This window comes from Candoia aspera, chromosome 6 (assembly GCF_035149785.1).
Source record: "Candoia aspera isolate rCanAsp1 chromosome 6, rCanAsp1.hap2, whole genome shotgun sequence".
Classification (NCBI taxonomy): domain Eukaryota; kingdom Metazoa; phylum Chordata; class Lepidosauria; order Squamata; family Boidae; genus Candoia; species Candoia aspera.
Genome location: NC_086158.1, coordinates 77,366,541 through 77,394,007, shown reverse-complemented (window position 1 = coordinate 77,394,007; position 27,467 = coordinate 77,366,541). Strand labels below are relative to the sequence as shown.

The 27,467-nt window shown below is 37.8% G+C and overlaps 1 protein-coding gene across 1 annotated transcript in view; it reads left to right on the top strand.

The window, feature by feature from the left end:
* The window catches only part of PCDH15 (protocadherin related 15), a 357,851-nt gene that overhangs the window by 265,634 nt on the left and 64,750 nt on the right, over positions 1-27,467 (top strand). Inside the window, exons 23-24 of the mRNA XM_063307469.1 lie at positions 9,766-9,875; positions 10,069-10,209. Coding sequence (XP_063163539.1) covers positions 9,766-9,875; positions 10,069-10,209 — 251 coding nt within the window. The remainder of the gene's footprint in view (positions 1-9,765; positions 9,876-10,068; positions 10,210-27,467) is intronic.

Sequence of the window (27,467 nt, the reverse complement as noted above, 5' to 3'; positions counted from 1 at the left end):
ATTTATCATAAGTACTTAGAACATTGGTAATAAAACAGCAAGGGTGGTTCTGTTCTTGCCATCATTGTCAGGAGCTGGGGGGAAGGGTGGAATGGGGAAAAAGGTCATGGAAAGTCACTTGAGCACATGCTCACAATATTTTTAATATAATGTTGCTGTTTGTGTTTTCTGATTGTTCAATTGTCCTTTTTTGGCAGGTTGCCAAATACAAAAGTGTGCGGTATACATGTGCTTTATACATAGGGTTACCATGCTGTTAAGCTTTCAGGATGCCAAATGCCAAAACTCAGGTTGCTTCTTTTGTTGAGCTGAAACAAAAGTTAAAAAGGCTGTACGATGGATATGCATTAGGAAGAAGCCTCAAGTCAGCTGCCAAAGAAGAGTGTTTTTGCTATTCTTGTGTTGTGCATGAGATGTGTTGAAGTGACTCCTTCGCTGTTTTTTCACTGGTAGCCTGTGTTCTGGACTCAAATCAAAGCAAGCATAGGTGTCCCCTGCTAGCCACAGTGACAAAAAACAACAAAACACTTATAGTGACATCATAATGTAAATTCTGCCCTTTAGTACTTGGATCCCAATATGGATGCAAGTCACATAGTTTGTGTCATATGTTCATAATGCACATTTGGCCATTTGCCCCCGCCCCACACCTATGAAAACATCTTTTTTCCCCCTTTTAGGGTATGCAGCAAATAAAGATCCCTAATGTTGTAATCTTGCTTATCTTACTATTCCACTGATGCAACTTTACATATTTCTATGAATTTACTTGCAATAGATATTTTCAGGTCAGTAGAAACACACACAAATAAATAAGAACAGAGTTTACACAAGAATTAGTGCATATATAAGGAAGTGATAAGCTGTGATTGTTTGAATTCTGGAATTCTACAAAAACAACTTACTAAAAAAAATAGGAATAAAAAGATATTTCTGCAAAAGAATAATGGAAAGCCTCCTTTGTCACTTTATTCCAGTACAAAATTGTGAGACCAGATGGGAAATTAAACCCAAAGCAGAAAATATTGTTGTTGTTGTTGTTGTTTTCCCTTCAAAATAGTATTCTCTTGTGATTAATTATCTTCTTAATAAAGTAAAAGTTCAAAGACATCCTCTTTTTTGTTAATTAATGCATAGCTTCTCTTGCCCTCTTCTGCAGTTAGAAAGTCATAGTTAACAGCCTTGGATTCCTATTCTAGGCAATAAATTGCCAACCAAATGTGCGATCAATAATATTATGCATTGCCTGTGGACACATTTAACAGGTGTTCAGACATTTTGTTTTCAAGCACTGAATATAGTAACATATTTCAAATGCTTCCAAGTAGTGTAGTCAGCCGTAGGCTGAATTTTGAGGACAGATGCCGATTCTTAAGAAACTTTTTAAAAGATTTCTTTTTTTTTCCCACAAAAATGTTGATGGTTTTAGCAACCGATATTGTAGTTTGTTTCTTTGTTTGTTTATTTATTCAAATAATTAATGTATCTAGTTGCCCATCTCCTATATATAACTCTGGGCTGCTTACAAACAATCAAAACAAATATAAAAAAAACAAAAAAGAACAATACAACAATTTAAAAACAAGAGAAAACAATATAAGAGCATATAAAAAAACCATCACGATCCCATTAAAACAATCAGTACAGCCACTGCACTGGCTCCGCCACAAACACCCAGGTCCCCATGCCCATTGGCAAAAGTATGTCTTCAGGGCCTTATAAAAACCCATCGGGGGTGGGGCCAATCTGATCTGTGGGGGGGTGATGCTCCACAGGGGAGTGCCATGGCACAAAAGACTCCCGGGGACCTGCCAGACAACACTCCCTGGCTAATGGGACCTGCAATTCACCACTTCTGCCAGATGTGATGCGACGGGTAGATGTAATTAGAGAGAGGCAGTCCCTCAGCTAACCCAGTCCCACGCTATGTAGGGCTTTATAGGTCATTACCACCTCCTTGAATTGAGCCTGGAAGCAAACTGGCAGCCAATGGAGCTCACGGAGCAGAGATATAGCATATGCGGATTGTGAGCACACATAACTGGGTGCATTTTGAACCAGCTGAAGCTTCCGAATGCCCTTCAAGGGATGCACAACGCACCGCAGTAATCCATACAAGAAGTGACTAAAGCATGAGTGACCGTGAGCAGGGACTCCCAGTGCAGCAATGGGCGCAAGTGATGCACAACACACAGTGGTAGAAGGGCCCTCCTGGACACAGCCACAACCTGTTCTTTGAACAGGAGCCATTGTTGCCCCAAAACTCAGGCACGTGAGTTGGCGTGGAGCTGGAAAGAACCTAGTCCCTGAATTTGAGAGCGAAACACCCAATACCTTTGCAAAGGGGCTTTTTTGCTCCCCGACAATATGAACCACAAATACTTCAGGCAAAGCAGAAAGGGGTTTATTAAGGGGGAGGGTCAAGTCTTTATACAGAGTACAGAAACAAACTGGTAACATGCATTTGATATATGATAAGTGTATCAAAACAACAAATCATTGATGTGCAATAAAGGTTGTTGTTGTTTTGTTAGATGTGAGAAAAGATTCCTTAGATAAAATTCCTCAAGTGGCAAATCTATGTGTCTTGAGATAGCTGATGGTCACAGGAACCCCTTTGTCTTTTGCAAAATATGTTGCATCAGCTCCTTTTCCACCCAGGTTTGTTTCTTTCAAGGACTTCAGAATACAATCTATTGTTTGATTGCTCTCATCACTGTCCCTGAAGAGGCTAGTTTTTGCACATCAAAGGAAATGCCTTTGGCTCAAAGGAAAAACATGGTTTCCTAAACTTAAACCCTAAAATTCTTCATAACACCATGAGTCCAGACAGACCCTCAGATTGCCCACAGGTCTTCTTTGATGTAGTGGAAGGTAGTTTCAAGCATGGGGTTATTCATAATAATTATGAATTATAATAATAATATATTACAATGTATTATCTCTTAATAGAATCGCAGCTCTGCTGTTGTTTCATATCAGGTGCTGGTATGAACGTTCATAAATTTTATCAGAACTTGTGACACTTACTAAGGAATTAGATGTAAATAAGTGTTAGGAGACATTTGAGTGAAAACACATGTATGTTGTATTTCAATAGGAAAGTAGAAGGGCTGTTAATGCTCTTAAAGCCAATGTAAATTTGTGTGTGTATCTGTGTATGTACACGCACACATACATGTGAATGCAAATTTTACATCTCCACTTGGAATAGGCTGAAGAAATTGTCTATAGTGGATGCCTGTTCGTTATTCCCTATCTATGATTTAATTTTGCAACTGGATTTAAAAGAATAGTAACTTGGCTTTTGTAAAACAGTGCACATTGCACGCATGCATATACACTATGTGTGAATGCACATGTGTGTATGTATGTGTAAAACTGAACTGTACAAATACAGACTTTTACACAAACCCCCAAATAAGGGGCAATGGTTAAGAGTTGCAAGCAAATTGCTAATCCAGTATTTGTTTTGTTGATATGTATGTAATATAAATTTTGGAACTGAGTTATACCACATTGAATATTTGTGTTAGAACTGTTCTTAAAACATAAGGATTATTGTCTTTCTTTGTTCATATAATAATCTGATCTTTCACAAAACAACTCTTTTTAATTGCTGGAAAGCTTTTATAGCAGCCAATCACCAACAGAGGGTTTTTGGGCATGATTCAAAGTCCTTGCCTATACAATGCAAATTATAAATTTGCCTATACTTGCATTTATATAAATCTTCCATATTCAGCCCTGAACTAGTTATAATAACTTTGAACAACTACAAAGCTCTTTATTATCTCTTATTTACTCAAAATTTCCTCTAATGCCCCAAAAATAGCTTAAGTCATGTTTTTGTAGGTATTCTGGGTTTTTTCCTCTTTTTTGTTTATTTTGTATGCAGACCTCTGTTAGGGCATTATCCTAACATCCTTTCTTCTTAATAACAATAACATTTTCACTGAAAAATATAGAAGAACTTTCTCTTCTGAGATGCTCAGAAAGGGACTACAACGTATTCTTCCTCAGAAGATTCTGTATGAGAAGATTTTATTTCTTTGTTTCCACCTTCCACCCTTAAAATCCAATAACTGAATCTCAGAACATCTCCTTAAGGGAATTTAATACAGAAGACAGGGGGCATACATAGTAATCAAAGCACGATTTTGCATCAGTAGCCACAATAACCAAAGGCTTTCTTCTGACCATTGCAGTGAAGCAAAACTAATTTTTTTAGCCCCTACCATTAGCAAAATAAACAAAAGAATTGCCAAATAAATCACTAATGGCAGCATCATTTAACAAAATTATTTTAAACAAATCAAATAAATGTAGCATCTGAATTTGATAACCCAACTTATTTATCTAGGGACATATCTGGCTTTTCACTTCATTTCAACTAAGAGAATAACCTTCCATATTTTATTTACCTTTAAATTATCTCACAATATTAACTACTGAAGTTATTTAATAAGGATGGTACACTTTCCAATTCTAATGATTCTACTGAACCCCTGACAAAAATATTTAAGATTTAAACTTGTAGCTTTCACCAAATTATTGCAAAGATTACACAAAGTTGCATTGCACCTGATGGCATTAAATCCATCAGAATGAAGTTTGACATTTAAGGATAATAGGCCATGTCAGTGGTTCATTGTAATAATACCTAAATTCCTTTGTCATCACTTTTTAGATGTAAATACCACTGAAAAGGTCAAAATTTTGTGAACTAATATGAGAAGTTTGAAGAGGGTGCATAGTGAAGGACAACACAGCCCTATGGAACATTCTTTGCAAATAATATCACACACACTGGGAAAATACATTTTATTCCAACGGTTTGGCATATGCAGAGACAAATACGTGCAAAAATGAAATAGTATATCTTGAAATATCCAGAGAACTTTATAATAGAATACATTTCTCCTTTGGTGTACATTGAAACATAGCTTTAATTACGGGGTCCCTTATCTTTCATGTCATGGAACTGCCACCATAATAGGAAAGGATGACCCAGGTAATTGTCAATGTTGCTTCAGGATCCAGGAGTTACACTGATAAATGAAATGTATGCATATCCATAGCTGGCAACAGCTTATTGTGTGTGTTCGCTGTCACACACACAATCCAGTTTTTAACAATGTGTCGGCAAAAGCTGCGGGCAAAATGGATGTTCTGAAGATGTGCTAGAAGTTGGATTTTGTTCATGGCTGACAGGCTTCACTCACAATCAGGCAAGCTCACAAGAATCCTAGGACGACTGATTAATGATCTTTACTGAAGAAAAATGAGGAAGCCCTAACCAAAAAAATTCCAGGGACTGCTGTGTCGCTAGACATAAGACCCATATAGAATAGCAATATACTTGCTATATATATCATTTATGTGTGTCTGATTCCTTCCTTTCCTGTGTAACAGTTTTGTGTGGGAGAACTGTCCTTTGTTTTTTGTTCAGATTAGCTATACCAGTGTTTCTCAACCTTGGGAATTTTAAGATGCTGGCTGGGGAATTCTAGGAGTTGAAGTCCATGCATCTTAAAGTTCCCAAGGTTGAGAAACACTGAGCTATACTCTTGTTTGAAAACTGTCGCACCAGTATGGATACAAAAAGGGGAAGTCTACAGCATTTTAAAGTTTTTCAGTATCTTTTCTTAGACTTGCATCATTCGGCAGGCTTAATTTGACACCCAGGCTGTCCTAGGAAACCTTTACTTGTTTTCCAGTACAATATGATTAACTTGGTTCTTAAAATAAAAAAAAATGCAAGGTAGAAGAGAATGATACTGTTGTTTTATTTCAGAATCAATGATTGGAACACATTTAAAGCAAAGCTTATGCAACGCTCTCAAAGAAGCCCAAAGAAATAAAAGCAAATACTTAATTATTTTATTTTATTTTATTTTAAAAAGGGGAGGGGGCTTCATTCCAATTCTGCTTTACATAAGAAACCTGATTACCGAATCCAAAAGTTGCTAATGTTTTAAAGTGCATCCAAATTAATTTGGAGTGCAAGAGGCAGATTCTGCCGGTCCCTAAATAAATTGCTTGAAATATAAAACAAGAAATAAAGTGATAACATATTGATTTCGAGACTCTGGCCCTGTGTTCAAGTACTAGCTTATTTATTATTTAATAATACACTACGTGGTTTGCATATTCCAAGGTTCTGCATCATTATCTGGCACCTCCAACTAAACAAAGCTATCAGAACTAGGAAAAACCATTTCCTGAGTCAGTGACAAGGTCATTTATTTAACATGGAAAGATATTGTTAATCTATGCTGAACCAACTCACTGATTCAATGTAAGGCTTCAGTTTACATGTGACCCTACATGCATCAAGGCACACATCTGTAGACTTCTTCTATGCAGTTGTTGTGACTCAATGCTTGGATGCTAAAGGCTGGAGCTAAGGAATTGCTGAATCTCCAGGACAGGACTAGCAATAAACTTCTGTTACCCCTTGATATACTGTACATGGAGTCTTCTCTGTAGCTATTCTCCTAAATAAATTTAAGATTCAGAGAAGGAAAAGCCATTTGAGCTAAAATCTGGAAGACAAACACAGCTGCAAATTAGCTGGTAGATCATTTTTACCAATGTATTTATACATATTTCATCCAAAGTTTCAAGACCTCAACAATAAGATTTCACTGAACTTTTGTATTGTACTTTGAACCTGATTGCGTTAGTTAGCTCACAGAAATGAAATCAGTAAAGCCCAATTACATTAGAATTACAAAGAATATGAATTTGGATGTTTCTATGGGCACTTACTTCAAATTCTGCTATTCTGAATGCAAAAGAAGCTTCCTAATCAATGCACAGAATTTAGCAATATTAGAATCAGGGTTATAGGGACATTATGGGGATGTTACTTTAAAAATGTGCCAAAAGCCAGCAAAGATCAAAAGAATGGTTTAAAAGGTTTTACATTTTTCAAACATTTCATTTTAGAAGTACAGATATGAAAAGAGTAAGCTTGGCAGGTTTTGAAATAACAAACCAGGAGAATTTTTTTTTTAAGATTTGCAAATGTGGCTTGCTTACAATTCTGAAAATAATCTGTCATCCCAACTTGAATCTAGCTGGTATTATTTAGCATACAGCCCCAGTTCAAAAATAAGAGAAAATCAACTAAATCCCACAGAATGCAATTGGCTATATTGTAATGACCTCCCTAACCATGCTGGCAGATGTAATCTCAGGTGGTTGGAGAAGAAGTATGGTGTCATGGGACACAAACTCACCATTTATTGGGCTTCATTGGGAAGCCTAGTTTAGGATTTTGTGGCCTCCATGGCCGTGTCAGGTCTACAGAAGTTGCCATCAAATATTCACATAGGAACAGCATATTGGGGTGGTGATCAATTTAACTTTCCCCTAGCATGATCACACAACAACCAGATGAAATTTGATCTCATAGCATAAATCCCCCTGCAAGAATGAGAGGGTTACTATGATAGTATACCCGAGATTGAATCTTAAAAGCTATTTAGCAGAGCTGTTTAGGATGATAAAGAACTTACTGTTGTGATGCTGAAGTCTCAAAAATCTATTTTAGAAATATGAAAGGCACTTGGTGGGGGGGGAGTTAATCTTCGTGTTGACTTTTAACACAGTTGATTCTGAGACGTTTGGAGCTTCATCTGGTATAATTTCATGAGGTTCCTTCCAGCTTTTGAGTCAACAGCAGTTTTTGTTCCTGTCCATCTCAGCTTATTTGAGTTAACTAGAGTGGCAAGCATCTTTTTGCATGATGGAAATGTACTGTTGAGCTCAAAAGAAGCGGTGGTCCCCACCTCCTGAAACCACCTGTGGATCCAGAGAATTTCAATAACTACTTCCAAGTCACAAAAACAAACTTTTCAGGGCAAGATTTTTGAGAGAATAAAATATATGCAACTATGGTCATTTTTAGGGCTCCTAACAATCTCAATGGCTTGATTCAAGCCTAGTTTGGGGAGAGAATCAGGCATCATTATCCTGAAGATGAGTTTTGTTGGAAAGAAAAAGCAAGTGTGACTCTGTTAATCTTGCCCAGTCTTTCAGATGCTTTTGCTACTGTCAAGCACAGTAGCCTTCTAAACTGTGAGCTGCAGGTTAGAGACACTGTATTACAGTAGTTTCACTTCTACTTGCAGAAAATAGATGCAGAAAATGGTATTGTTCCTCTGCACAATGACAGCTATGCTGGGGTATGTTGCGAGTGTTGGAAAGCGTTTGGCCAGAGAGATCAGAAAAAACACACACCAGGCATTTCTATAAAAATAAGTGTATTTACAGAAAACATAAAACATAAACAGTTTCATATCCAGAATCCTGGATAGGCACAAAAGCTTTACAAGCTCATATTTTACAAGCTCATACACACCCACACATGCTCTGAGCAGAACAAGCTGCTGCTGCTGCTGTGCTAAACAGGAACTAAAACCTTCTGGTGGCAAGTTTCCCCCCAGGCAATGAGCAGCTTTATTTTATTTGGTAATCCTTTTCACACCCCAACCTGAGGACAATTAAGTTTGACCTTCTGACTCTGCCAATACTTAAGAATGTATTCAATTACCATGGTAACCTTACTCCTTGATAAGAACCTGAAATACCAACAGGGTATGCCTCAAAGTACTAGGTTGTCCCTGGTCCTGTTCAACAACTACCTGAACCTCCTGGAGGTGGTCATGAGAAGTTTTGGTGTCCTCAGTAAACTGATGCTCAGCTCTACTTCTGTAGAGAATAAAGAAGATAACCTCGATGGAGAGAGGGAAGATCTGTTACCAAGGCAACAAGTGGATAAACATTGCAGAAGCCCAAATAAGGAGGGAGGGGTCAGATAGACATTCCCCAAATTCCCCTGAAGATTTAAGAGGAGGAGAAGCACATTGAGACTTGCAAGATCTTAATAAAAGTAGTTTTAGGTACACCTGGCATCTGTTTCTTGATCTGGACTACTTCATAGGGACAATGTCTAACCTCAGTGTGACCAGCTTGCCAAGTGCAATTAAAGCAACAGCACTGGCTGCCAATTAGCTGCTACACCACCAGATTCAAGGTTCTGCTTATGACATAAAAGGCCCTAAATGACTTGAGATCAGGATGGTGTCAGATCACCTTCCCTGTTGCAGAGCTGACTGGTCACCTTGCAGTTATGGATGGAACTTCTCTGTGGCAGCACCTTTGCTTTACAGTGCTCTTCCCCATGAAATTTGAGAGACACTTGCATATTTTAGGTGGCATAGAACTGGAGTTTATTATCGTTATTGCTATTATTTGGTGTTTCCCGAATCAGAGGTATATTTGCCGGAAACTGGTAAAAAAGGTCATAAATTGTGATCGCGTGACCGCAGGACGCTGCAAATGTGAGCTGGCTGCCAAGTGCCCAAATTGCAATCATGTGACTGTGGGGGTGCTACAATGGTCATAAGTGCGAGTACAGGTTGTAAAGTGCTTTTTCCAAGTAACTTTGAACCATTGATAAGTGAACAGTTGTAAGTTGAGAACTACCTATATATGGATTTTGGTTCTTAAAGGTGAGCAGGAGCACACTACTTATTAAACCCTTGAAGTTGCCTTCCCACTGGCCTCACTCTCTTGTCATTCATGCTGTCAATGTTGATTTCTGCAAATGGTGATGCTTACATTACACCTTTATTGTTGTTCCTTTACTTGGTTTACATTTCTGCTTCAGTTTCATAGGTGTGTTGAATAGATCCGGAGAGTATTGACAATGTGAACAAAATAAACAACAATCTGTTTCAACCAATTCTATAGGCCCCCACCTGTGCGTGAAGGTGCCCCCAAAGGAACCCAGATTGTTATGGTAACAGCTGCTGCCTTGAATCAAACAATTGTCTATTCCATTGTTTCAGGAAATGAAGATGGTAAGTTAAAGGGTCCGTGCATTTGGTATCAGTAAAGTATATTTTTTAAGGAGGAGGAGGGAGAAAGTAAAAAATCCTAGAAGGAAAAAAGCAAATTTGACATTTTCAGTTTCAGATACATAGCATGATTTTGAATGAACCATTCTATCCGTTCTTAAAATGTCTATAAAACCTTCTTTTTTCTGCATTCCAGGGGTGTTTGCTATTAATGACAGAACAGGTATTATCTCCATTCAAAAATCTCTGGATTATGAAACTGCAAAAAACTATTTGCTTCGGGTGCAAGCTGATTCACTGATAGTAGTCCGTTCTAATTTGCCAGTGCCATCCAAAAGTAAGTTAGTTTAATTAGCTGTCCCTTCCTTCCTTCCTTCCTTCCTTCCTTCCTTCCTTCCTTCCTTCCTTCCTTCCTTCCTTCCTTCCTAAAAGTTGGACGTCTGTTGTTCTTTCCCTGACCTCCAGTTACTTTGAAAATCAATTCACCTTTCATTTGGTTATATTGTTCTATGCTAAACAAGTAAGGGGTCTATCAAGCCTTGAATCAACAAGATAGGAATAAGCTCCACCCTTCTCCACTCATAGGATATCTGTCCTCTTATTATTAATCTGAAACATCATGAGCAAAATAAATTTATTCTATTTATTCTATTTTGTAGCTGTTATATTTTTTCATGAAAGATATGAGCATTCCAGAAAATCTCATGTACATTCAACATTAAACCAGGATTTTTTAAAAAAAAGTTTCTTAGCACTATTCCAGAAAGAAGTCATTATTTAAATGAAAAGCAAGAATTGAAATTAAACATTGCAGTTCTTAACAATGATATAGGAAAATTTGGAGAAAGTGCCACAATTTCCCAAAACTGGTTGTTCCAGCAATTTCCAGTGGCAAGAGTAGCTTTGTGTTTTCTGCTTCTTGGCAGTTCAGTGCTTATGTTTTTAGTTACAATGTTTCCTCCCAAAGAAATGAATGGGAGAGAAGCTGTCTATGACAGCACCAAACCATATGGATCAGCTGTCAACTGCAACAGCTAATAAGAGAAGCCAGAAGGACCTAGGGTTGAACAGATCTAAGGCTTACTAACATACCACCAGAATTTTCCATTTCAATCCCTATCAGCTATAGAAACACTGAAAGTGGAAGTTCTACCACCTTACATATTTCAATGGCCTCTTCAAGGCTTTTGAGAAACATAGCATCTTCCCAACTAGGGAGTTCCTTTTTTTGCCAGGGGTTAGTGTTCAGTAGCATCTACTGGGAGTGGGTCAAGACAGGCCAGATGGTAGACACGGCATTGTTATCCAAGCCCCACCTTGTGTCAACATTACACACGCATACAAAAGGTGTGATGTTGATCACGATGCCATGTCCACCATTGTGTCCTTTTTGTTTTAAAACTAGATATTTTGATTCTACATCATAAAAGAATATGTGTAGCTTTTAGAGAAGACAAAAAGTATTTGGAACTTTTTGGTAATCATAAATAAACATTCTTAGAATAAAATGATGATGCAATCATTATGAATTGTAACTTGAAATGATTAGAATGTATGGCACTCTAATTTATGAAGATCTACTTGCTTTAATCCAATTACCAAACTTAATGAGCTAAAGAAATAGAACAAGGAATGGTATTTTATAGGTTATTCCTTTTCCACACAAAAATAGAAAGAGTGTACTTTTTTTTTCTTTTTAACTTACCTTTCCTACAGAAAAGAAACCATTTTCAGTTCTTTTCCTTTTGGCTATACAACGTGTAGACCAAACTAATTTGAAAATTTCTATTTACATCAGAAGTGAAATGTAATAAAATCTTGGGTTTGTTCTTATATATTCATTACTGAAGAATTGGATTGTCTCCATTATTGACTGTTGCCCATTATAAACACATTATGCAGTTAATGGGGAATACATTAATGGAAAAGGCCATGATTTCACTGTGACATTGTTTGTATGCTAGAGGTCCTAGGTCCAATATATGACACTCTAAAACCCTGGAGAATAGTAATTGTAAGTCCTGTTGAATTACTAGTTGGATCGCGAATGTAATTTTGTATGAGGGAGCTTATACGGGAAAAAACCCCAGAAATTTTCTATTATACAATATGCTATTAGGATAAAGAGTGAAATTCAAAGAAATAATGAGGCAGAGCATGTATAATAAGCAATTGTTTATATTAATCCATTTGGTTTTAAATCATAATAACCATAAACCAAAACATTACATCTTCCAAGAAACTCAAAACACTTGGCTAATCGGCTTTCTAAATTTAATGAATTGCAAAGCAATTAAAATAAATTTTGTGATTAAGACAACTTGAATGTTTCCCTGCATTTCATTTTATGTTTTTGTTTCAGGGCATATCCTTGTGATTTTTTTTTTAGAACCTAGGTGATATGCCAGAACTGAAACCAAAGATGAAGTGAGTGAGTGAAAGTCTTATTAACAACAACGTTCATAAAAAATACATTCACCACACAGAACTGCCAGTTCTTCCAGAGCAAAGAAATTCATATTTGTACTCTATGTTATTTCAGTGAGTGTCCCTGAAATACTATAGAAGACAAGAAGCTTACCATATGATTAATATAACGGGGGGTGTGTGTGTGGCTAGTGGGGAGTGCATTTTAGAAAGTGGGAGACAAAAAAAATTCTTATTTGCTAAAGCACAGTTCAATAAAATAAAGCAGTATTCTGGAGTTTCTTTTTTTCCTTATTAGCTAATTTTATACATTCAGATTGTATAATGTTTTAGTTTTATTTTTTTAATAAATGCCCCTCTGCTACCCTTAGCTCTAAAACTTTGGCAAGAGAGATCTATCAACATTATGTTTCTTTCAGTTCTTTGATATAATTTTAACTTTGATGTAATTTTATCTGTAAGATAAGAACAGCAGCCCTCTTGTCCATATGTTTATTTTGTCATGTTCTTTATTCCTCTTCTTTGTGTTTCTCCATGCCTTTTTGGATTGTGAACAGCAGCCATCAATTATGCAGAAGTCTAGCACAATCTAATTCAAGGAGTTTTATTCATAGTGGAAAAAATCTAAACATAGGGCATTTCTTCCAGATTGGCAAGACCTTCACAAGAATTGAGAGGATACCTTAGGATTTTATATGATTCATACACATTCTAAAATGTACTTAGACATCACCTCCCTTGAGCATCTATACTCCTCAACCTCTGGTTTGGTAGAATTCCATTTGTCTCTTTTACATCTTTCATGGTTTGTATCAATCTAAAATTGATAGGGTAGGTTTGTCTTGGTATTCTAAACTAAAATGAAACTGTACAGGTTTGTAGTTTGTGGGCCGAGAGTTAATTCTCAATTTAATACAACAGATAAAACTTTCTCATCTCTATTAACTTATTTTTGGTCAGACTACTGTGCAATTCTCAAGAAAAAAAGCACATTTTGCTGCAAGGATTTTCAGAAGCCTCAGGAAATATAAGCTCTCATTCTTTCAAGCTCTTTTTGCCAGTCAGTTCTCCTATTTTCCTGACATATTTCCAAATGTATGGAGGTGGTAGGGAGAAATCAATACTGAAGCTGACTTGAAGAGTTGAGAATTCTTCCTGAACTTACAGTTCTCTGCAAAGAAAGTTTATAAGCACAATGTTAATATGTTTTCTACTACAGATTAAGGTTACTATGGTAACTAATCATTTTGGCTGGGTGAAGAGGTTGAATTTAATTGTCCCCTTTTCAGTTGTTAATTTTTGCACCTGGGGGGAAGAACTTGCCTGGACTTTAGTTTCAGTTCCCCTTCTGTGTAGGCATGTAGAGAGTTAAGCAGCTCTCACTGAGAGCCTGTAAATATGTTTGCTTTCTGTAAATAAAATTATTTTTATAGAAATGCCTGGTGTGTGACTTTTCTGATCTCTCCTGGGCCAAAGGCTTTCCTAGCAATCTGCTAACAGGTTATGGGCCCAGTAAGCAGCCCGGTAAAACCCCAGAGAGAATAGAGAGATCAGCTCCACACCTCATGCACAATTTAAAGGCAGGTAGCAAAGACCTGTGAAGATTTTCTTTAGAGCCACCTGGAGATTTTCCAGCAACTGCCGGTCTACAGGACAAAGAAGCCAGCTGAGGTGACTTGCAAAAGAAGGGAGAAGCCATGGCTACCTCCCAGCCCTCAGCTATGCCTCTAGAGCGCCTATCAGAGACCAACTATTTGAATTGGGCCCTGAAGATGGAGATGTATCTTTGCAGAGAGAATCTTTGGCTGCCAATTGGTGAGCAAGCCCCCCAAAATCCCAGTGCTGAATGGATGAGACAGGATGAGCGGGCTAGAGCCACCATTATCCTGGGAGTTGAAGACAATCAGCTAGTCCACGTGTGAGGTATGCAGTCTGCAAAGCAACTTTGGGATGCTTTGAGAGACTTGTATGTAAAGGCAACAGCAGGGAGTAAAGTTACCCTGACAAAAAAGCTGTACAAAGCCTACCTTGCAGAAGGAGAAAGCCTTCCTGAGCACCTGCATTTTATTCAGCAGCTGTTTGTTGAGTTGCAGGAGAGAGGAATGGAATTTACACCTCTCACAAAATCCTATATCCTCCTGTCCTCACTGAATGAAACATGGGACATGCTGATTTGTACCCTGGAGGCTATGCCTGAAGCAGACCTCACCCCATTGTATGTTACACAGCGCTTACTCGCTGAATGGGAGAAGAGAGAGGAAAGGTCCCCCCCCCCATCTCTTCTGGAAAGCTGCAGCATCAGAAAACAAGGGAAAAGAAGGGAAAGGAAGCTGAGGCCACAGCACTAGCCAGCCAGCAATGCTTCACTTGTGGTTCAGCTGGACATTTGCAGAAAGACTGTGCCTTGAGACCCAAGAGTAGAAAGACAGAGAAGAACACAAGGGCAACACAGAAGAAGGCTCTTCAGACAAGCCAAATTGCACAGGTTGCTGAGAAGGGTAATTCTGATGTATGGGTGTTCTGGGGCCAATTGTCATTTATGTAATTGTAAAAGCTCTTTTGTGTCACTGTCTAAAACTGAAAGACAAAGTGTATCTTTGGCTGATGGGTCTGTGACCAAAATTATGGGACAAGGTGACTTGTATTTATCCTGCTTGGGAGAAACTGTAAAAGGTGTGTTGTATGTGCCAAATTTACAGTCAAACCTTTTATCTGTGGCACAATTGGCTGCAACAGGGTATGTCATAACATTTAAGAAAAATGGTTGTGAGATACATAAAAATGGGAAATTGTGTGCTACTGGTATGTTAAAAGACTCCTTGTACATTGTGCAAAATGCAAGGAAGCCAAGCTGCAAGTCTGCAGTTGGCAACACTCCATATCATGACCAATGTGTACACCTGATGCACAGGAGATTTGGTCATGCTAATTTCAAGTATATAGCACAAATGCCACAGCTGTGTGCTGACCTAAAGATAAAACCCTGTGACAAATAATTAGATTGTGTAGTTTGCAAAGAATGCAAAACACTAAAAGCTCCTGTGAGTAAGCACAGTGACAGAGTTACAACTAGACCTTTGGAAATTGTACACTGACATTATTGGTCCTTTTGCTCCAAGTCTTGGACAAGCAAGGTATGCAATGACCATCATTGATGATTTCTCAAGATACACATCTACATCTTAAAACAAAGATGAGGCATTTGAGAAATTTAAGTTTTGTGACATGGGTAAATGGAAAATTCCCTAGGCCTGTATCTACACTCCAATGTGATAGAGGAGGAGAGTACCTTTCTCACAAATTCAAAAGTTTCCTAGTGGAAAAGGGGATAGAACAAATTCTTTCTAACCCTTACACCCCTCAGCAAAATGGTGTTGCTGATAGAAAGGGCAGAACCTTGCAAAATGCAATGGAATGCATGCTAAAAGATTCCTATTTATCGTTTAAGTATTGGGGAGAGGCCATATCTACTGCCTGTTATGTACAAAACAGATTGTATAACTCTGTGATTCAGGACACTCCATTCCATTTGTTTTATGGTGTGAAACCAAAGGTAAACCATCTGAGAGTGTTTGGTAGCACTGCTTGGGTTCATATTCCAAAACAACAGAGAAGGAAAGGAGGCCCCACAACAAAGAAAGCCATCTTTGTTGGCTATGAACAAAGCCAGAGGAGCTACAGGTTCACAATGGGAGAGAAATTAATTAGCAAAAGCACTTCTTTTGCTGAACAAAACTGGGGGAGATTAAATTCTAGCTCTCCAGTTGATCTGACCACCACACGAGAACAGCAAGGACTTGCTGATAGTGATCTTTTGCCTGATGAGGACATTAAACCAGAAAAGCAAACTGAAGATCTGTCTGATGAGACAGATGCTTCTCAGGAAAGTGATAGGAGTGGAAATTTAAGCCCTGTATTACCTCGCAGATCTCAGAGAAGTAATAAAGGCTTCCTCCATCACGTTTTCAGGCTGAAACAGTAAAGGCTTTTCACATATTCACAGAACCTGAGTCTTTAGAACAAGTGAATGCTTTACCACCTGAGATTGCACAAAATTGGCATTCTGCCATGCAACAGGAGTTACCATCCTTGAAAGAAAATAACACATGGAAACTGGTAAATCTACCTCCCAATGAACGCTGTCTAGGTTGTAGGTGGGTTTTCAAACTGAAAAGGGATGCTGATGGCAAAATACAAAAATATAAAGGTTAGTTGCAAAAGGGTTCACTTAAAGGAAAGATTTAGACTTTGACAAGACTTTTGCACCAGTTACTAAAGGTGAATCAATTAGATTACTGTTAAAAATTGCTGCACTCAAAGGAATGTCAGTTCACCACTATGACATTCAAACTGCATTTCTCTATGGTGATTTAGACCACAAATTATACATGCAGCAACCCCCTGGCTATGAAAAAGGGGAGAATCTAGTCTGTGAACTGCACAAGTCAATCTATGGGTTAAAACAAGCTGCTAGATCCTGGAACCAAAAATTAGATGAAAAACTGCAGAATTTTGGTTTTGAAAAAGGAAAAGCAGATCCATGTGTATATATGAAGAAAGACAAACAAGGCTGTATGTATCTATGCATTTATGTTGATTTGCTGCTGTTCACACCAACAGAAAAACAAAGGCTTGATTTTGAAGCCTGTATGAAAAGCCATTTCATATTAAAAAGCCTTGGAACTGTAACAAATTACCTAGGTTTGGAAATACACAGGGAGAAGGATGGTAGCTTTCTGTCAAGCCAACGTAGTAAAATTCAAAAGCTCCTAGAGGATTTTAATATGCAAGACTGTAAACCAGTCTCTACTCCAATGATAACAGATTTTCAGAAAGATATAGGAGAAACTCAACTGAGGCAGAGAAATATAGATCTGCAATTGGAAGTTTACTGTACATTGCAAATCACTCTCGCCCAGATATCTCAAATTCTGTGGTCATTTTAAGTAGACAGGTAGAGAAGCCTACATCTACTGGAAAAGCAGCACTGAAAAGGTTAACGAAGTATTTGCAAGGAACAAAGAATTATTGCCTGAAGCTAAATGCCTCTGGAACAGAGAAATTGCAGGCTTTTGCGGATTCTGACTGGGGAGCAGATGTCAGTGACAGGAAATCCACTTCTGGGATTTTAATTCAATTTGCTGGTTCTAGTTTAGGCTGGCATTCTAGAAAGCAAACACTTGTTGCTCTTTCCACTGCAGAAGCAGAGTTTTATTCTCTGATACAAACCTGTAATGAGGTTATATGGTTTAAACATTTGTTAAAAGACATAGGCATAGAAGTGAACCAGCCTATAACTGTTTATGAGGATAATCAAGCTTGCATTGCTATGGCAACATCTGAAGCCTGCAAAAATAGGACAAAACATTGATATTAGATATCAATATATCAAAGATATGATAAGCAAAGGAGAAATGTTGAAATATTGTGAATCAAAAGACATGATTGCTGATATTTTAACCAAACCTCTTGCTGTACCAAGACACAGAGTTAACAAAGCAAATTGGTTCGCATCTTATTCTGTAGTATAAAAAGGAGTGTTAATATGTTTTCTACTACAGATTAAGGTTACTATGGTAACTAATCATTTTGACCGGGTGAAGAGGTTGAATTTAATTGTCCCCTTTTCAGTTGTTAATTTTTGCACCTGTGGGGAAGAACTTGCCTGGACTTGTTTTAGTTTCAGTTCCCCTTCTGTGTAGGCATATAGAGAGTTAAGCAGCTTTCACTGAGAGCCTGTAAATATGTTTGCTTTCTGTAAATAAAATTATTTTTATAGAAATGCCTGGTGTGTGACTTTTCTGATCTCTCCTGGGCCAAAGGCTTTCCTTGCAATCTGCTAACACACAATAGAATCTTCAGTGTCAATTGGGACTCTGAGAAATGTACATTAGCTATCAGTAGGCTGCACTTCTCAAAATCCACACTGAGAAGACTAAATGTGTTTATTCATATACCTTTATTGCAAAGGTTTTTTTTTTTAAAAAAACACTGTTTATAAATAAAAGAATGCTTATTTTTTTTCCCCATAAGTACAACATGCATGGCTTGTGTCAGCTATTCTAGTGATTCTTAGAGTGAATTTTGAATGGAATTGGCCATTTCCAAGGAACCAACTCGTATTTGAAGTAGATGCTAAGACAGAGAGAATTGTCATTGTGGCCATGTTTCTTTCTTATCAGAGGTTTAAAAACTCTTTAGCTGGTGAACACATCTGACATTTTGAGAACTTGCCATGGGCACTCATACAAAATAACTTAAATTTTATCCATGGCCAACCATGAAACAACCATTTATTGTAAGGCAAAGTGGAGAGATTACTACCATCACCTTCATTAACTTCTCAGGATTCTCCCTTCAGAATACTCCAATTTACCTTTGATAGGAGGAGGGGAATAGGGGACAAACTGACATAGGTCACTACTATTTCTGTTTCTGTATGTATCTATGTGGAGCCCAGATACATTCTTGGAACTAAGGAACCAAGGAAGGTGTCCTTGCACCATAATTTAGATGAGTTCTATGTAAAAGTATTTTCATGGAAAGCAGATCTGAGATGAAACGTTGCTTATGTAACAATAATTGATGACAGAGAAAAGAAAAAAAAACATATTTTACAGGTTTTTATATAGGTAAGGGTTTTGTATATGGTTCTAGAACTTTCCTAAAGGAGCATTCTTCTTTTGGCATATAATGTTCATGCTGTATTCTTGCTGGCCCTCCTGCTTTTGATTGCCTCTTTTTCTGACCTATGAACAAAGTGCTATTCCTGGGATTAACTCTCCTTTCCTGGTATCGCTAACAGTACATCTATGCAGAAATAGTTGCTTTTCTTCTTCCTGGCTTCAGAGCTTGTCAGCCAATTTGTAAAACATTCAAAATGCATTGACTCCCCCCTGCCTTGAAGCTGACTACAGAAAGCATCCTATGAAATGGCTGGAGGATCACAGGAGAACCCACCCCTTGTGCTTAGTGAACCAGGCCAGTTGTTGGTGACATCCTGGCTCCACATTGGGAGACCCTAAGTACACACTGTTTTGATGCATTTAAAACTGGTACTGTTCTTTGAATGGTTGAACCTGTTTTGATTAACTGAATAAAATGTATTAATCCATTCTGTTAAGAAATGCTTTAAATGTTGGGTGATAATTACACTGTGCCTTTTATGAGCTGTCTCTCATCTTATTCTGTCCCACCTGTTTAACAAGCTCATATTGCAAGCTGAATAATGTAGGCAGTTTATCATGATACAATGCATGCCATTCTTGATGTAAATCCTGCAAGCTATCAAAATATGTGGCACGAGAGAGTTCCCCTTATCGTTTTAAGATATATAAATAACTGCCTCCTTCATATATTTGACGGGTGAATGTAAATGCTAACCAAATTGTGGACAAGATCATAAGACAAATCTAGATACAGTTATAATTTATTTTGAAATGCTAACAGGAAGAAAATTCTTTAAAACTGTGACTCTCTAAGGAATTTGCACAAACTTTGTGACCCCCTTTAAAACATGAGACAGTACATGAAATAAATATGAAGCAGAAAATACACAAAATCAGAAATCAAAAATATCGCTTTTAAAGACAAGAATTTAGAATTAGATTGCTCTTGAAATAACCATGAAAATCTTCCTTTTAAATCTGGTTTCTTATAATTTTCCATGATTTAATGGAATTTCTCCTCCATTTATTTTATTTATGTATTTAAAGAATTGACAGTCATTTGGGGGAAAAAGAACTTTTACACTCCACTTGTGCAGGATATTTTAGTATAAATGTATGCATATAAAAGGCTCTGAAGCCCTTAAAAATACGAAATTGATTATTGATATTGCATAATACTGTTCTATTTTCCACAATTAATGTGAAATGTCTGTTTTAAAAGCATGCCTCCTGATTTTTAAAAGGATTGGCTTTTTGGTGAAGAAGTGTACACACTGTAGTAAACTGATACATACAAATCCACAGGCAAAGAAACAAACATGGGCAGACCCTTGAACAGTACTATAATCAATATGACAGATATTACCCAGTGCTATTGCCATTCAGTGTAGCTGAACCAGTGCTTGAGCAGGGTAATGGACTGTAGGTGAGCCAATAAACTGAGATGCAAGCCAGACAAGAGAGAAACACTGTTTGTGGGTGGTTTATCTGTCCAGCTGAGTGGTACCTTGCCAGTCCTGGAAGGGCAGGTTCTGTCAACCCCATGAGTTAGACCAGGCCAGGAAATCAACTCCACAGGAAGACTGGAACTGAATTTTATTGAGATAGGCTCAATTCATTTTTATTTTTATTATACAATAATAACAGAATCTTGCAAGCCTGCTCAGGTTGTACCTGCCCTCCTCCTCCTACCCCAGTGAACCAGGGAGCCCCATGTGTGAGTTGCTTCTGAATACTATCTTGTTTCCCAGGACTTAAAGACTGTTTCGGCCTCCTTTGCCTAGAGAACAGTGTGTGTTTATTTCTGTCAAGGTCACCCTCCTTAAGCCCTCAATGGCTTCAGACAAGGTTACCTAAAGGAGCCCCTTCTCCTGTATGTACCTACCTGGACCTTAAGACCTTAAAATGAGATCCTCTTCCAGGTCCTCCCACCAGAGTAAATGAGGTAGTTCTGTACAAGGGAGGGACAGATTTTCTGTAGTGACACCCCATTTATGGAAAGCATTCCCCGGAGAGGCCTGACACCCACATGAGTATCATTTTGGTACCAGATGAAGATCTTTTTATTTTCCCAGGCTTTTAAATCATATTTTAATTGTATTCTAATCATACATTTGTTCATATTGTTTTAGATTTGAACAACAGCCTTCTTGCTGCCTAGTTTAGTATTTTATTTGATTTTATTAGATCTATTTTAACTAGAATTATATTATTGCGGTTTTAGGTAGAGGGTTTGGATACTGGGCAGTTTTAAAAATAAATAAATTGTCCATAAGAAATACTGGATGTCAAGGGGAGTCATGAAGCAGAGAGCTATAAAATAAATTTAAAAAGAGAAAGAGATTATGAGAACAGCTACAAGAGGTCAATGTAATATCCAAAGATATATTTGTTGGGCAAATTTTAAAGGCAGCCAACATGTACCAAAGCAAGGTCAGACCAGATGTGGCACAGTGATTCCTTTTTTTTAATTGGGAAGTCCCCTCAATATTAAATTCCATGTCTTTAAACAATTGTTCCCTCAGTTTCCGTTCTGTGCAACACAGGATGATAATTATAGTGTGCTTAGCTGTCAGGTTGTTAGGCAGCCATGGCGCCACTAAGACCAGCAAGATCATGGGGAGCCCTTTGAAGTGTGAGGTGACACTCTGACACTTCGAAGTGAAATGGCCAGGTATGCGAACTGCGAAGCCTGCAGGCGATATAACCAGGAAAGTGCTGAACACTTCAGCACCTAGGACAGATCAAAGGGCACTGTAATCAATGGAAAGGATTCCACCTGGGAAGAGAGGTGGGGGCTGAAAGTCCCATTGATTTAAACCCTTGATTGTGCAGGCTTTCCTCACTCAAATCTTTAACATGTACCAGGTTTCTGACTGTAATAAAGATTCCTTCATAATCCTACGTGACTTGTGTAAGGGATACTGATTTATGAGCTACAGAATCAGCTCGTTACATTAGCATGGGTTTAAATATGCTTTAGGATGGGATAATATATGCATGTTCATTCACTATGCTAAAAGCATGACGTAAAATGAAGATTATTATCATTAATATGACATTGCTTGAACACAAAAAACTAGGTAGTGAATTACATTTCTTTATGTAAGTGCCATAGAAAATCTTCCCTAAGAGCATAGAATCATAGAGTTGAAAGGGACCTAAGAGAGCATCACGACCAACCCCCTGCACACTGCAGGATTCACTACACCATATCTGATGGATGCTTATCCAGCCCCCAGTGAAGGGGAAGAAACCACTCACCACATTTCATTGACTGACAGCTCTTACTGTTAAGAAGTTTTTCCTAATGTCTTATCTGTATCTACATCCTTGAAGTTTAATTCCATTACTTCTAATCTTACCCTCTGGAACAAATGAGATTAAGTCTGAATCCCCTACCATGTGACAGTCTTTCAGATAGTTGAAGACAGCAATCATGTCACCTGTTATCCTTCTTTACCGCAACTAAACATACCTAGGTATTTTAGCCATTCCTTACAGAACTTGGTTTCCAATCCTTTCACCATCTTGGTAGCCCTTCTCTAGACTTACCAATGTCTGTTTTAAACTGGAATGCGCAGAACTGAATGCAATACTCTAAGCAAGGCCTGACCAAGACAGAGAAGAGCGGGATAATTACTTCCTGTGATCTGGACTCTGTGCTCTTTTGATACTCTTCATATTTCATCCTCCTATTCAGCTTGTCCTGGAGGCCTATAATAAACTCCCACAACTGTGTCCATTTTATTTCTCTTTCTGTTTATTCTTCTCCAGAGACTCAAAAGGGCTCCCATACTCTGAAATAGGACTTTCTGTAGATTCATAGGTTTTCCTCACATAGAATGCAACACCCCCTCCCTTTTCATTAAATCTATTTCTTTTATATAAGCTGTAGCCTTCCAGCACTGTGTTCCTCTCATTTGTATGATCCTACCATGTTTCAGTAATACTTAGGACATATACTTATAGTCCTGTGCTAGGATGTCCAGATCTTGTTTGTTTCCCATACTTTGTGTATTGGTATAAAGGCACCTTAGTTTGTAGTTGGCAGTCCTTACTGGCCTGACTCTTGTATTTTCTTGCCTCTTTCTTTAGCTATTTCCTACCTCTATGACCACCTTCCCCATCCTCACTTGTCAGCTGTATACTCCACTCTGGTGTTTTATAGCCCTCCCCCCTTTTAACTATTTTGAAGATCTCCTGATGAACAGTGCAAAAGCCTGCTAGATGTTGAGTTATTCTTTTGAATTCCTTCATGGAATAAAGAAAATGCATGCTGTGGCCTACAAATACTAAAGTACCAATAAAATCTAATGAAAAATGTTTTTGCAAACAGATGTTCACTGGATTTGGGATTGTTTTTTCTCATGTCACATTTTTCATTAAGTCAGAAATAGCTTTTGATGAACAGGTCTTCCATTAACAGAAGGGCATCTCTGGATACTAATCAACATTTTGAGAGTCGTAAGCACAATATAGGTGATGTACAGTTTTGGTAGGAGTGTTATTTTTTTTCATGATTTGTAGATATCACAGATTAATACCTTTACACTAAAAACAAAGTCTGATATTTAAAACATTAAAACTTTGTTCAATTACCACTCTCATGTAATTAATAATCGGACTAGGAATTTTTATCCAGCCTGCTGCTATATTCATATGTTGTTCCTTTGTTTCCTGTTAGAATCAGTTGGAAGTTGTGTTGTTTGATGGATGTCTTTCTGTTCTGCATGATGTTTTGTTGGTATTATAGTATTAGTATTCTCTTGCATCTTTCCCTATGTACATGACAAACAAGATAAGGGATTTTACCATCAATAAATCCATGCACTGGACAGCAAACCTATATTACTATATTGACGTGCAGATCTTTTATTATAGTCAGCTACTGCTGGAACCTTGTTAGAAGGATAGAATTAAGTGCTGAATGACTCATGGATGTGCGAAAGCCAGTGAAATATATGCCATATATAAAAATGAAGTGATGAGACAAAATGAAGATTGTTAATTAAATGTCAGTGAAATTTAATCTGGTAGATAGATGGATATAATCCATATCTGAATGGACTAAACTTTTTAAGAGTTTCATATCAGAAATCAGAGCAATTTTCATTATTGTGGTTTATTTGATACAGTATTAAAAATTCTTGACCTGCTCTTCACAATATAGCTGCCAAGTAACAGCACCATATGACTATTCTTTTATTTGTACCAGCCATGGGGATAATACCCCACTGTGTTTGCTTATAACTATATTGATGTCAAACAAGACTGATGACAAGTCTGATAAGAGGGAAAAATCGCACTGTGGCAATCATTTTAAATGGCATAAAAGTATGCACAAAAGCTCATAGCACATGTTTCTGAATTGTGAAAACCTAGTTTTCAAATCTAGTTATGGTAATAACATAACCATAACTAATGGTAACACTGAAAGTATTATTTTTAGGTGGCATAGGCTGCAATCATATGTCCTCTGACTTATTAGATCTGTCTTCAGACATATTGGATCATTCTTTGTCATAACGTCTTTGACAACAGACTCTACTATCTGAAGAAAACGTAGAATGAGGACAATTTGATTGAGACAGGAGAAAGGGGAAAAAGGGATTCTGGTCATGGATTCAATGATATGGAGGAGCAGAATAGTAATCTCCCATTTCTACCATTCTACAACTGGTGTTTTGGGGGGTACTGCCTATGAAATTGGAAATAATATATATCATCAGAAGTACTGATAGAATTATTCTGTCAACTTTCTGTCAGTATCCTAGTCAAGCAATGGTTGTCTGGGAAACATGCTTAGGAATATGCACAATTCCCTGAAAAACTGCACTTGAAGTATTGTTGGAACAAATCTTAATTCATAGTATATATAGCTGGTGAAAATTTATATTTTCCAGAAAACATTTAACAACCTTTCTGCTTCCATTTGCTATCAATATTAGCATTTTATAACTTCTGCTATTTCAGAACTAAACTATAGGTGTGCACTAATTTCTAGCTAAAATTTTGAAGCTAGAACTACAAACTTACATCTTATTATTCATAGAAGAATATAGATTTGTTAAATTTAAAAGAGTCTGGTTTAAATTTCTAATTTAAATATTTTCTTCATACTGTCCCATTCAGAGTATGTATTTGAATATGGTAAAGAGTGATTGCACCAGCTGACCCTTTCCCCAAACCCCAGGCCACTCTTAATTCTAAGGTTAAGAGTTGTTGTCGGTGACATATACAATAAGCTCTGCTGATGTCAAATGTTGCAATTGTGTACTTGCAATATGATATCTAATGCAAGTATGTCAGTTGCAGCATTACGCATGTGATATCATGTGCCCCCATAATTGTTGCTTGAATCTTCTGATTACTGAGCAGATGGATGACATATATAAATGTAACAACTCATACAAAACCCAGCAGTTGCTATTTTTAATGTTTCAGTAAACCATTAGTTATTGCTTAAGGTAAAGGTAAAGGTTTCCCTTGACATTAAGGCCAGTCGTGTCCAACTCTAGGGGGCGGTGCTCATCTCCGTTTCAAAGCCGAAGAGCCAGCGTTTGTCCATAGACACTTCCGTGGTCATGTGGCCAGCATGACTAAACGGAACACCGTTACCTGCCTGCCGAAGCGGTACCTATTAATCTACTCACATTTGCATGTTTTTGAACTGCTAGGTTGGCAGGAGCTGGGACTAGCAACGGGAGCTCACCCCGTCATGCAGATTTGAACCGCTGACCTTCCGATCGTCAAGCTCAGCAGCTCAGAGGTTTAACCCGCAGCAGTTACTGAGTCATAAAAATGCAGTGCAAGTTGTAAAACAATAGTTTTTGCCAGAGGGAAAGACATCAGTCCGAGCAGTACTTTTTTTTTTGGTCACTATCAGCACTAGTGGCAGTAATTCCTGTAAAGTCTTCCATAGCCAGTTCTTTGATTGTCTTAACAATTGCAAGATCATTGATCCACATTGTTCTTCTTGTTTTCAACTGTTCGTTGAAACATTTGGGTGGCCAAGGGCTGCATTTTGTAATTTATTTTTACATCAAGAGTTGCACTGGTAGGGGCCTATGAAGCCAAGTGGTGGGCCTTGGAAAAAATAAAAATAAAAAACAAGATAATGTTTAACTACAAAATAAAATGCACTCTTTCAGCCCTATATTGTTCTTAATAAGTGGACTATCCCCAGACAAACAATGATTTGCTGCCAAATTTCAGCAGTAAACTTATGCTTTCTCAGGGTTCTTTGAAAACATATTGTTGATTTCTCTGCCAATATCAAAAGTGGCATGCTTCCACTCCAGTTACAGCTGTGGAATGCTTTTCAGCACAGTGCTCAAAAAGAAAATAAGCCAATATAATCAGGGTGGCAATTATGAATAAAACGTGACCCATGTATGGCTCTTTGAAACATCCATAACTAGGTGTCACGGAAAAGAATCAGCTCTGCACGTGTATGTAGCCCACAAGGAAATCATTTCTTGCTGGCAAATGAGATTTCTTCCAGCAAACAGACTTTGCACTATTTTTAAGAAAGTGCCAATTTATTTTATTAGGAAGTCTGAAAGAGATGTGGGTGCTTTTGATTTGTTGTTGTTGTTGTTGAGCTTGGGTTTTTATTTCTAATAGTTGTATTTGGTACTCTTTCCAGCCCAACAGATTGGAAGAAAATTGGGTAATGGGACTCAGGATTCTGTTTGTCTCTGACCAGTCATCAGCACAAAAACTGAACAGAATGGGACCAGATTTGGTGTGGAGAAGCTATCAAAAGACAGGTGGTTGAAAATGGGCTGGTTCTGGCCAGGGGCTGTGGAGAGAGAAAAAGAAGCATCTATATAGGATAGGACATTGGACAATGGCTTCAAATGTTGCTGATACCTCCATTCTTACTCCCCTTCTTCCTCCTTCCTAGTCCTGTGACCCAGGTGTAGTGTTTGTAGCCTGACTTGTGCTTCCCAGTGTACTTATGGAAACGTAAGTACATACATGTATGTAACATAGGGAAAAGTTAGTAACACATATATAGACAAAGGAACAGTGTGTTGCTTTCTCACGCAGAAGAAAATATAGTCGCCTCCTAGGACCATTCCTGGTAAAGGTATTAGGAAAACAGTTCCAAAAGCCATGCTCTGCATGTTTTCCTTACCTTGTTTAGGGATTGCTGTTTGCTTTCCATACTGTTACTGAGTCTTGAATGCAGTTGTGGCCTATGGTTAGTAGAAAAGTAGTGTTTTCAAGCCTAAAATGCCACAAGCTTTTTATGAGTCCAGCTGCTCACATTGAGACCATTCTGGGTCTCGGAACATGAAGCCTGATTTTATTTTATAACACCTTCATCTGATCCAATGGTAATGTCAGAGTTTAAGGACATAGAGCACAATCTTCTACAGGTAGTCCTCACTTAACAACCATTTGTTTAGTCACAGTTCGGACTTACAACGGTGCTGAAAAAACCTACTTACAACCGGTCCTCACACTTACGACCGTTGCAGTGTCTCCA